The following is a 13,086-nucleotide window of genomic DNA, read 5'->3' as shown; positions in this document are numbered from 1 at the left end:
GGGAAGTTACAGAGCGGGCTCCGCCCATCGGGGAAGAGGCATCTTCGAGGGGGAGGCGCCGGCGAGCAGCCGCGACCGCACTACGTGTTTTATTGCTGTTTACACATATGCTGTCCTAACACCCACGCCGGCAGTAACCCGGGCTATATGTAAACAAAGTTGCGGTAATTATACCGAAACCGCGGTTCCCGGAACAGTCGCCTTTTTCTATCCACCCTCGGCACCGCTCACACCGACCGAATCCCCCGCTGCCGACGACTCTTGTCGTTTCAGTTGCTACCGGTTCCCTGAACGGCCGCCTGCCTCCTCATCTTACGTCGATGCGGTACCGGGATCGAAAAATTACCTTACGTTGAACACCGGAGGATGCGGAGCACGCGTTCTCATTGGAACCTGTTTTCAATTTACAGGGAAATGTAGTTTTTTTTTTTTTTTCCTTTCCTTCCTTTGATCGAAAGAATCAAGTCACGTTGAAAAAAAGATCCCCGGAAAGTATAATTAGTAGAGGACATTTGGTTATACTTGGAGAGAAAAAGTTACTCGTTGTCGCAATTTTTTTTTTTTTTGCTCTTCGTTAAATCTAACGAGAAAATGTGTCCAACTGATTTCGTTCGATTTACAGGAATGCGACACATCGGCATCTTTCGAGTGTAAAGGAGTATACCTTTTAAGGAATTCAATTGATTCATGAAAAATATTTTTTAGATTCTAACAACTGATCGATTCGCCCTCCGGATCAAATAATTTTTCGGGATGCATATGAGGAAATTATCCAGTGGTTTTCGGCCAGCCAGCTTTCGGTAATACGATGATAATATTTGAGGAATTTATTAGGCATATATTTAAGTGTAATGCAAAACATTATTATCAACAAATATTAAAAAATGGCGACACTGGAGCCATTCTCGCGAGATATGCGGCACGCGGTGTAACTGGTACAAATTTGATTCTAGAAAAAGAACAGCTTAATCTACGTGTCTATAGCTACCGAATTACTTAGGGGATATAAATATTGATTTTTGTGTAATTGGTGAGTATTTGAATGAAAATGTTAAATTTTTGACCAAAGAAGGGGCACTTATTTGCTAATAAATAATTTTTAAATTAACTTAGCGAAAATCCCCTACGCATTTCGGCAGCTATAAATATGTAAATTGAGTAATTTTTTTCTTTTCCAAATTCTGCTGCTTGAGGGTTGTTCAATGAGTAATAAATGTCAGTCCGCTAGTCCGTGAAGTCGAGTTTGACCAGGTAGCGAACCTGGAGCGCAGGATCCAGGAGATAGAGAACCCGGTAGGTACTCGAAATCTGCGGAGCCCGATTCTCATACGTCCGCTCTACTGCGCGGTTGTTTCCAGACTGAGGAATTCGGCTAGCTGATTACTACAGATCGATGACGTCAAAATAGAAAAAATTTTTGGTGACGTCACTTTCTGAACATCCGAACATTCAAAATTTGGTTTCGCTTTAATACTATGTATGATGCATGATGATGTACGATGATATTAGAAAATTCGGCAAAGAAACGAGTGAATACACAGTTTTTCGTACATTTAACGTTAGGTATTTCAAATGCTAAAGAATCGCATGGAACGAGGCACCTTCCGGATTCGAGAAAAGAATCCTATACTCGGGACGAATTTCTAATTCGGCGAAAAGTAACGTTTAGATCGTGTTATGGTGAAAAAATAAAAATATATAAAGATAATGAAAAAAGTGTTGGAAAAAAAAAAAAAAACAACCCCAATCCGAAACGGCATAATTTTTATCTACACGTGTTACGCGTAAATACGAGCCACTCCATTCTTTGGCTTCGCTTACAGAGCGTCGCGACGTCGTCGTCGTTAGCCGACTCCGATGCTACGTGCTACGGCAGTTCTTATTTGTGTAATCTTTCACGATGCTGCAGTGAGCGTCTGTCTCACGGCGCCCTTGCTTAATCTCTTAGGATAACAACCAAATATTAAAAAATAAATCACCTCGTTATTCCCGCTCTTATATCCCCGGGACTTTCTTTACGTTCTCTACGGGATTAGCTCACTGTCTAACTATAGACATCGAGTTCATATATCTTTCCCGAGATTTTCTCAGGCGTTGACTGCACCGTTTCTATATTATACACAGGCAACAATTGTCACTGTTGTTTTTGTGCACGGTAAACGTGATTTATAATTATACTCGTACAGAACAAGTATCGCCCGTTGAAACGAAGTCATTCTTTTCCTTTGCGTGTCATTCTTCGCGTCTTATTTTTCTCCTGATTCAAAAATGTCTCAAGTACATTTCACTTCTGTTGTATTTCTGAAGAAGATTGTGTGATTTTCTTTGAATAGTTTATTCCGGGATTCCGGGGTACAAATTATTGGGTAGAGGGGTTTAAAAATCAATTCTAGGAGAGAAAGGGTTTAAGACTGCAAAATCTCGTATAAAATGAGACTGGCCCATTTTCATTGTTTCCAAATATTTCCTGATTTTTAGAATCGCCGGAATCAATCTTCGTAACGTCAACGACGTGATTTTGCATGGAAAATCGATTTCGACAGACCCCAAGCAGCTCGTAAACACATACGGGAAAACAGCACAAACCGTACAACTTTAGACGGCACATAAATCTCATCAAAAGGACATTCAGCTTGAGAATATAAAAATCGCTTCACTCTGGATCTCCCTAATTTCACTGCAAACCTAGATGAAATTTTGTGCAAGTTATTGGGCACATATTATCTTAAGCAATTAATAAAACAATAAATGAATTAGTCAAAAATCATTGAAATTTTCACAAAAAATGTGAAAGGGTTATAGTGACTTTTGTTTTCGGGCAAAAAATCTTCCGTCTCGTAATCGATTTGTGTTATTATTTCTAGATTTCTAATTGAACCCAAAAAAAAAAACGCATAAAACACATCGAAAAGTGCGTGAGACCGACAGCAGAAAGTCATCGCGTATAAAGTCTTTCATATTCTGCCTGAAGTTATGTTTTCTTCCTGACATGGCGAGACAATAACACGTTAAGCTCGTAGGATCGTCGATAATTATTGCCGATCGTAACGTCGCAACAATTTACATAAAAAATAAAAAGATACCACATTGGTCACTAATTTCAAACTTCTAAAGTTACGCATGTTGCGATTTTTCTCCGTCGTATAATATTAAGATTTCTAATGCGATGTTCAATCACTCTTTGGCATTTCTTGTTATCTTCCACCGCAACACTAGTTAGCAACTCGTTGAGGTACTATACACTGACACCAAAATACTTGTACTACGATCGAGGCATATTGAATAAACTGAAATAGAAACTTTGAACCTACGAGTTGTTGATTTATCTTCATCTCCTCTTTAGGAATAAGGTACATACCTATATTATTCTATTCGGCCGTTACTTTTGATCCGTGGCTCGCTCAGCAAACACTCACCGGCCCACTCAAGCAAGCAGGCATGCATCGAGACACACAGCATCGACATCACAACCAGTCAATCAATCAGTCCCTGTTTTTTGATCGGCCACCTCGGCTCAGATCCGCTCCTGATACCAGAAGTAATTTTTTGCAGTAATTTCTCGGATTAGCCTAATTCTAAGAGGATGTAGCATGTGAGCAAGCGATCGCAATACGTACTCTTAAGCAAGCAGGCATGCATCGAGAGACATATCATCAACATCGCAAGTAGTCAGCAGCGTATTGGCAAAATTACGTCGATGAAGCGCACCAAAGAATTTATTCTGGCCCTTTTCAATATCACGGAAATTTTCACCTGAAATGCAAAGGGAAAGTTAGCCTTGCTTTTGTCTTCATTTTTTTTTTCCGGTTGGGTTAAGGAAAACGGTTATATGTATAAGAAAAGAAAAGCTCGATTGTAAAGTGTGATTTATTTTTACAGATTCTATTTCTCCTCTGGTTAGAGAGAAATTGTGTTCTTCATCCGGACAAATTTTAACAAGGTTTGTTGAGCGAGAAACGACCGTTCGTATGTTGTTACTTGGGGGATTTGCACTGTATAATGTAAACAATTTTTTGGCGTGTATAATAAATCTCACGTCAGAGAATGTTTTCGGAAGCATTTATTTTAAAGAAACAATTATTGCCACGTTTCAGTAAAAAAAATGTAAACGGTTAAAGACTGGACAGTTACTACAACTTGAAATGTTTCTCGGCATGATATGAGAAAAGGTTGTGAAAAAATCCCGGAATAACTCCAATTCCTTCGATTTGATCGAATTAAATTTTACCTACCAGAAATCATGCAAAGTTACAGCATTTATTAAAAATTATGATTAATTTTTAAGTAAGTTGCACGATGCAGTAAATTCTTACGTTCTATGAAACTGAAAATTAATTGTCTGATGCATCTAGCTATCGGCGTTGCTTGTCAGATCTTCCAGCATGGCTGCGGTGGCAACAGGATTGTCAGTCGGCACCTGGGTGAAAGAGAAAGGTGAATTTTAAGATCACGCATATCTTTTTTTCCGATCAACTAGGTTTGACAATGTTGTTGTGGAATTTTGCGTATAAATGACACAGACTGCAATTGAATTCCGAATTATCGCACGACTCGCGTTCTTTCACGTCGGACTCGCGGGTATCATGATGGTAAGTACGGTAAGTAGTTTAATCAAATCATCGAACGCAGAAGCGTACAAAGAAATTCATTCTAGCGGTAATTTATGCCCTGTCATTGAATAGGAAATAGATTTACAATACTGCTTAGAAAGTGATCCATAGCTGTTTATTATATGCGGTAGCTGATACTTTCTTTGCGACTAAATGTCCAGTCTATGCCAAATGGGGCATTGGATAATAGATACATTGTCTTGAATGGCTAATGACAGGAATGAAAACACGTTATACTTATTCTGCACAAAGCGCTCTCAGTTCTTATCGTATAAGCTTCATCGCCAGAAATCGGATGAGGTCAGTTTCAGACCAATAGCGCGAGACGACTTCAAAATAAATGAGCTCCATCGCTTGAATAAAAAGTTTGGAAGAATGGAAACACTCTTCACAAAAATCTCTAGTACTGTTGTTTGCACCGATGATAGTGAACACAAATTAAACTGAATCTGAGTAAATTCGAATGAGAGAAGCTAACGATAAGATCTGAAGATTTCGAAAACTTGTTTCTTTCTTTTTAATTACAACGTTCAAAATGAATAAATACTGGTGTATTTGACCTTGCATTTTCTACCACATTTCAATTTATCTTGATCAACAATGAGATTTCCAGAGATCCAGTGACATTTTTTTCAACAATACTATTGAAATAAAAAAATTAAAATTCTATAAAAGACAAGAATTTTTTAAAAAACATGAACATAATTTTCTTTCTGTAGAATCCTAATCGATTCTCATTAAATTTCAAAGTTATTTCCTCATTTAAATCTACTATATCATTCGAAAGTTCTAATTATCAATACTTTTCTCAAGTCGTTTATATCTTTGCTTCTATTATTCGAATTTGCTTACAAAAAGATGTATTCCTATCATATAACAGGGAAGTCGTTTACTTTGTATTTATTATCATCGGCGCGAATAACGATGTTAGAGATTTTAGAACCGATTAATCCTTAATAAATCACCATGTGCCCGGATCTGTTGATCCAATATAATTTGAAGTTATTGTCCTGCTTGACGTAGCCTTCGATAACCGAATCGATAACGAGCGGGTTCCGAGATGAATTGAGCCATTGTGTCGCGTTTGGCCACTTTAGACGTTCCACCCATAGAACTGTTCCTGTGGGGAAAATTTTATTCTTCGTCATACTGCGAACCACAATACTTGATCGTGTCGTTGCAAAATGGGTAATGACAATCGCTAACCAATCCGTATTCTTTTATACGGACAATGTAACGAGATCACGAAAGTAAAAGTCCAGTTTTTCATTTTGCATATGTACCACGAATAAATGAGGCATCAGTTGCTGCTATTTCATCCTATATTGAACGGATCATCATTCTCTCACCTTAATCGGTGATCTTGAAGTCAATTGCAACCAAAAAATTTCAATCAATTAAGATTACAAAATATCAGAACTGTCAAAGCGCATTTCGTGAAGTTACCAGAAAATGATCCATACAACTACGAGGTTTATGATTGAACACGGAAATATTGTATCTGTGTCAATCTTTGAAAATTTATTCAACTATAAATTTTTGTTTCTTTTATACCTGTAGGTCGTTTAATTGGTTTAATACATGATACGTGATATTAATGGGGAAAAAGATTGTCCGGAAAGTACCGCCATGCAACTTGTAATATTACAAGGCGGATGGTATATACGTAGAGAAATTTGGTGAAAATTACGTGGCTTACCAGGTGTGTCGACGATGAGATCAAGCTGCGCGGTGAATACGAAAATATTGATGTCGGTGTTGTTCAGCAAGTATTCCACTATAAAAGAAACGAGTTGAATGTGAATAAAATATAAGCAGTTAGAGAGTTTGAAACAATAAATTTGAACCTGCCTGGAGCTGTCGCGTCGTACGAATGGAAAGTATCATAACGACGTGGTGGTTGATCTAGTTTGCCGGTTGACGATTGTCACAACACCGCGTGAATTTTAGATCAGTCAAGAAGGAACGGGGAAAAAGAATGAAAGGAAAAAAGCACAACACAACACAACACAACACAACACAACTTCCCACCAGAAAGAATAAATTAGGTTCGTTCAACAAGCCCGGCGGAATAAACAATAGAATATATTGGGTCGTAGATTTAAAGAAACGACTATACGTGAATTCAGTTTCTAAGAAGAAGACTTAAACTTACAGCCGGGGATCGAGGTCGAGTTGCACATGTGATACGTACCCTTCTAGTACCTTAGTCAAATCTACACAAACCAGATTTAAACTGAATTCGGTTCTTACATCCACGTCGCTGGTCTCGTAGTTTGGACACTAGAGAGACATGACGAGACTTTCGTATTTATTTATCAAGCCGACCACCCAGAACTCGAATTTCGAATCTCCGTCTACCGCATATCGCGATTCTCACGCACACTCGTCCGAAACGTCGCTTGTGACAAGGTGGAATAGATGCACCGATTTTTGCTACCTCAGTACGGATCGTGGCCACGGTTTGATCCGGTTGTGCAGGCCATATTCGTAACGTGCAATCAGAGATCATGGCCACAAACGGTACGGAGTTACTTTCATTAACGTAACCACTAATTTTAAAGGTACAAAGTTTACAGTATATTGATAATGTTTGTCTCAAAACTTGGTCAAAATCCGATTTTAGTTACGATTCGCGTAATCTGAAGCTCAAAAGTCGAAAGCAAGACGCAGTCGATTCACATTTGACATTATTTCCGACGGGAAATGAAGTCGACCGATCTCGGAGATCGCTTAAAAGGGTGTATTCGAAGCCAATATGGTTGACTGTTAGAGTTAACAGTGTATATATTTTGACCGTGATTTGCCGTCGTCAGAAAAACAGGCAAGCGATATCTTAAAATTTCGTTAATTATACAAGATTTTGTCGATTGTAGTACGATTAGTACAGTAACTCCTATGTGATAATATCTATAGTTTGTATTTCGACTCTGTTTTGACCACGACATTTTTGAGGATATTTATGTGAACATAAATGTAGTCGACACAGCTTCTACCTCAGGCTTATTTAGAGTCATTACCGTCTTGCTATTTTTCTACCAATGTTCAAGAAAATTCTTTACCCGTTGGCATTGGCTGGTTTGAATAATTGGTCGAATAACATTCGTAATTTGGACAAGCGTGCTACCTGGACTATAGCATATTGCGTACCTTGGTCAGTTGCCGGTTTCATGAAATCGGCATAAAGGGCGGCAAATATTGTGCCGCTTTGTGCGCCCCAAGTAACATTTAGCCCAAGGGCCTCCTTAACGACGCTGTTCATCAACTCGTCAAGCTGGTCGTCGCGTTCGTCCCGAAGCAGAGCTTTACTGGCGGCAACTGTGAGGGTGAATTGTGAAAATCGGGTATCTCGTTAGCTTGTTGGAAACTTTGAAACACCAACAAGAAAAGTACCTCGAATATGCTTGAAAGATGGTGCGTTTTTTAACCTTCAATCGGTTTCATTAGCACGTCAAAGTGATTACGTGTCTAATGATTCTTTATGCACTACAAAATGGGTGAAGTACACTCTTCGGGTGCTTTCCTTGTAAGTTTGCTGTATTGTTTCAACCTGATTTACTGGTACCAACATTCTCTGGCCGAGGAACTGTACGATGGCGCTACTTTGTAGAGAATATTGTAGAAATCGATGTTGTTCGCCACGTTGATGATCACGTATTCGGTTGTCGCCCATTCGGACGTCGCATCTGACCATCTGCCTTCGTCGACTGCGTCTTGGGTTGCCTGTGCGGCCGCTTTGATTTTCTCGTATCCGATCGTGTCGACCATCCCCTGGTGCATGGAAGCGTCATCGTGTTACACTTCAAAATCGACACTATCTGCAGCACTGTAATCTAAGTGCAGTGACTGGTGGATAGATCGTCGATTAGTCGAACGAAACAATTAAACCGCTTATGCTGACGAAAAATCGAATAAAGAACACATTTTTCACAAACAATAAAGAAATGGCACAGCTTATACAAAATCGAAATAGTAAATTCGTGGAATTCATGCGACTTCGTTAATTCTGTGTCAAATGCAAGTGCGTCGGAGTGTTTTTGTTCGGAATTTTGAAATACGTGGACGTCAACACTAGAGATGTATAGGCCAAACGTTGAAATTGACCAGGGCAACCCCTTAAGGACCATGCAGTAACCATAACTAGAAAATCTTTCTCTGTTGACACGTGAAATCTCTTAAGAACCATATAAAAACTCCAAGATGCTAGTAGAATCGCGTGTTTCTAGAAATTCTGGCAATACTTTGAAAAGATTGCTTAAAATGATCGGAAAGAAATTGATTGAAAACTAAGTTCACTGCAACTTTTCCATTAGTTTCTCACCGTGGCTAGAAGATAAGGGGCCCAAGTGTTGACAGAATCCATCGGCGACAACCACGAATCACCCATCGCCACACCTTTCAACGAACTTTCAATTATCCCATCAGTTTGCGCCTGAAATTGAATTAACATGGGCACGTTTTCTTTTACACCAGTAACCACATTAACGCGTTGACGTAAAAATATTGAACATGTGAGACGGTTCACCGCGAGTTTCCTGCGTGGCGTATCATCGACAGGTGAGACCAAGAAAATATCTGTGTACTTCCACAATCTTCGACATTACTTTTTGGTATTTAAAAATCAGTTTATATTCCGTGATACCTTGTACCAAACGTAGGCAAACTCGGCGGCCATTTTACCCCCGTAAGATTCAGCGGTGATGTAAGTTGGGACCGTGGCAAAAACGGGCAATTCTGTGAGAAAACCTTTGATGCAGGCGAGGAGATCGCTGGCTATTGCAGCGTTCGTTTTTGGGTATCCCGAGTATTTCTCCGCGTAGCTGAATCCCGAGCCAACGGGATTGTCGATGAAAAGTACGTTGTAGTCGTTCACCTAGGTAGATGTAACAAGATTTTCCAAAGATTCACATGATTTTTAACATTTCAAAGATTTCCAATACTTCACATTATATCAGATAATTTTACAGGATTTCAAAATATTTCATTGGATTTCAAATGATTTCAAATGATTTCACGGGGGGTCCAGGGACCTCACAAGACACGGGATTTCGTAAGATTTCGGGTAATCTGAAAGATTTCCACGATTTCAGGTGACGTTACAGAATTTCAAGGATTGCAGGGATTTTATGTGATTTTAACGATACCAGCTGAATTTACAGAATTTCACAATATCTCAGGGGATTTCAAGTTATTTCATGAGATTTCGTCAGTGGCTTACGTGAGATTTCAAAGAATGTCAACCTCAGGGGATCCGCAATTATTTATTATAAAACACATCGTTATGCGGTGGGGAAAACCGCTTTCTCTGAATTTCGAGAAAGAATACTTCAATTTTACCGCTTCAAATCTGATGAAAAACTCGAAAAACATTCTAGAAATTATCACTTTTCAGAGCAAATGGGATAAAGTTTCGGTAAGTTTCGAAGAATTGTTCGCACCAGAGGACTACGGCAGTGTTAAATATACGTACCCACGTGTAGTTTCTCTCATTTAGATCAAGGTCGAGTGGTCCCAATTCTTCAAAGTTCCCGTACCCCGTTGACGAAGCCCCGGGGCCTCCTTGGAGCCATATAACGAGCGGCTTCTCTGTGAAATTCGTTACGTTTGCCGTGGTGTAGTAAAGCCACCAGAACATGTGGGCGTAAGGACGCACGGTTACGTAGCCCCATTCCTGCTCCCCAGATCCAAATCCTTGTCTTCCTGTCGATGGAAAAAACTTTGAAACTTGTTATTCTTTTAGTGGCTGGTCGGGGAGACGGCTACTTTTTTTCAATATGTTTATCGATCACATCCGAATGATGCTCGAATCATTTGTCAAGCTTTGGCGCGTTGCGAAGAAAGTTTCTGCGTCAAACATATCTTAAAAACAAATTTTTCACAAATTTTTCTCATCCAGAGAAATGTTTTCCAGTTAAAACCGATGCGATTTGTTGTTAACAATAATGTGCAAAACTCTCGCATGCAGTGGTTTCGATTCGGTTGAGAGAAGATAAGATAATTGATTTATTATACGTTCTTTAACAGCTTGGTATGCGGGATAATGATCTCAATTCGGAAGACCTGTGATTAAATTTACTTTGTTACACCGATCAGTTGACATTATGATAAAATATTATATGGCTTAATGCTTTGAGTTCATTTGACAGGCGGCTTGATCCGATTCTCTGCTAATTCGCTACTCGTTTCATTCTATTATGTACTATACAAGTACTTTAAAATAACAACGAGGTCCAATCGAGCTGATGTTGGTGGATGTGGAAATACAAGTTTACATGTTTTGATACAGCCGATACAAGTTTTTCGACAGTAAAAATTACAGGGTCTGCATCGCCAACGTCAGACTGATAACGCCGATAATCATTTCTGCTGTTGATAGTCTGCTTCACGCTTGTCAGTATATTAGATGATTATACATCGAGCTTAGATCACTGGGAATTGAGGCCTGTTATAAATGCGAATTCCAGCTACTTTATTATTTTTCTAATCGATAAGAGGTATCATTTGTGGACAAGATGATAATCAAGTTGTCCCTCACCCAAAGGCTAAAAATATCAATAGTTGACTGACATGGAGTTTCTTATCGTACACGACTGATCCACACCAAATGTAAAGATGAACATTTGCACGCTCAACTGAGCTAAAAATTTTCAGAAATTATGTCAAATTTAAACTCCATCGTACCATCAAGATCTGACTATTAATTAATGTAATTTCCTAATCAGCGAAACAGAATGGTATAATTGAGTCAGGTTAGTTTTTAAATTGAAACTAGTTCTTAAATCAGCGTACTTGCGGCAGATTCTCGCCAGACTGCGTGCATTTTTTTCATTATTTATATTCATTTCATCATCAAAAGTATGTTACGTACTTTCAATTATTTAGTCGAGACGTATGAAATGGCGTACACCAAATCTGATTGTGAGAGAATAATTGGGCAATTGCTTAGCGAAACTAACTGTTAAGAATTCTCGATAAACATTTCCGCGTCTGAACTTCCGCATACGTTATAAATGAAGAAACAGAGCATAATGTTCTTTACAGGTATAAGTCCTATTATCCTAATTCAACGCTAGCGAAATTTGTTCTGGATTTACATTTTATACATCACACAAGCATTAGACTGTTTCGAATTAGGGTCATACTTGTTTTTTCTTATTGGATAAAGATCTGAAGATCAGTTTTTTCCGTGCAACAAATCCCCCCGAAGTATAAGATTTTTCAGCTCTATTGTCCAAGACGTGCTTCATGGAATTTGATTTTTTCCACTCAAATAGAATGTAAAAAAAAAAAATAACACTCATTCAACTTTCTTTGGAAAATTCGCAAAATTATCGGGTATATAGATTTGATACTGCGGATAATTAGATTATCTTAAAAAAAAAAATCTGATATTAACAAAATAGGACTTTTTTGTATCTTTTCTTGAGAATAGACTAGGAAAACAGGTATGACATTATTTACATGAAAGAAAACCAGCGATTATTTTTTTAAATTCCTTCAAGAAATCGGAACAAGTATATTTCTTTACTCGTTATTTACCGAGAAAGATAATCACACGAACTGAGGTACCTCTTAGACCTGAGCCAAACATCCTATACTTCGAAGGGATTTTAATTTCGTCAAAAATCAACGTCCGGACCTTGTTCGAGGAAAAGAAATGTAAGTTTCCCAAATTTGAAACAGTCCAAGAAGCAGACCATTGAGAAATAATTATAATTCTCGAGGTTGCCATCTTGTTGAAAATTCGCTTACCATTCGCTCCTGTGGCGAGTAACGTGAGGGTGATTACAGTAATTGTCGGAAGAATCATCGCGGTATACTTCTGTGACTGCAGCTCATTGACAACTAAGTTATACAACTAGTTGCTCTAAAAAGCTTTCGTACGCCAAAGATTAGGTCGCAAGTCTTATAAGCTCATCGTATATTTGTTAGATAAGATACTTGTTCGGAGATTAATTGTGCAATGGCAGGAAAATCGTACCGGAAAATCCGATACGTACATTATCAGCTAAACAGAAATCCAATTATCTGTCGACTGTCAATGAGTCACGTTACGTATGGACGTGATTTAAATATTGACCATAAAGATAACAATTTTTCCTGCTTCTGGTCTTACAATTAGGAACATTTCACGTTTGGAAAAATATTTCTTTTCGAACAAGCTTTCGATCACGTATCACGTTGCTAATTACCTGCAGACAGAATAGAGAAAACATCGGTTTGAACAGTAGCGGAACTATTATAAGTCAACGAATTGCAGTTCAATGTTTTACGCTAGCTGTGCTGTAACAAAGTTTGAAGATATTTGGCTAGTATCGTGAATCGTCAGTTTTATTGTACGTATTAATAATGTATCTGATACGAATTTTCAGGGCACTTTTATCGGTAAGTGCAATAAAGTATACCAGGAGCTTAAACGCGACGAGAAAAATAGTATTGTCTTTTTTTATCAGGTTAAAACAAGGAATGATGTCAA

The 13,086-nt window shown here is 38.5% G+C and overlaps 1 protein-coding gene across 1 annotated transcript; it reads right to left on the bottom strand.

Moving 5' to 3' along the window:
- Positions 1-3,930: 3,930 nt before the first annotated feature.
- LOC124178756 (retinoid-inducible serine carboxypeptidase-like) lies at positions 3,931-12,438 on the bottom strand. The gene is made up of 9 exons (XM_046562357.1): positions 12,363-12,438; positions 10,081-10,310; positions 9,253-9,483; positions 8,932-9,042; positions 8,180-8,381; positions 7,761-7,928; positions 6,310-6,387; positions 5,576-5,730; positions 3,931-4,417 (listed from the first exon to the last, which is right to left on the bottom strand). The coding sequence occupies exons 1-9, from the start codon at positions 12,418-12,420 to the stop codon at positions 4,349-4,351; spliced, it is 1,302 nt and encodes a 433-aa protein (XP_046418313.1). The 5' UTR covers positions 12,421-12,438; the 3' UTR covers positions 3,931-4,348.
- Positions 12,439-13,086: the final 648 nt, after the last annotated feature.

This window comes from Neodiprion fabricii, chromosome 3 (genome assembly GCF_021155785.1).
Source record: "Neodiprion fabricii isolate iyNeoFabr1 chromosome 3, iyNeoFabr1.1, whole genome shotgun sequence".
Classification (NCBI taxonomy): Eukaryota; Metazoa; Arthropoda; class Insecta; order Hymenoptera; family Diprionidae; genus Neodiprion; species Neodiprion fabricii.
The sequence above is the reverse complement of the archived record's forward strand: the minus strand, read 5'-3'. Positions and strand labels throughout refer to the sequence as shown.

Bases quoted from the DNA above. Each gene is read 5' to 3' on its own strand.
- LOC124178756 (XM_046562357.1), bottom strand. From the start codon at position 12,420: ATGATTCTTCCGACAATTACTGTAATCACCCTCACGTTACTCGCCACA. The intron at 8,382-8,931 runs GTGAGAAACTAA...TCCATGCACCAG, and splicing joins CCCCTTATCTTCTAGCCACG to GGGATGGTCGACACGATCGG. The intron at 7,929-8,179 runs GTTGGTACCAGT...TCACCCTCACAG, and splicing joins CAGTTCCTCGGCCAGAGAAT to TTGCCGCCAGTAAAGCTCTG.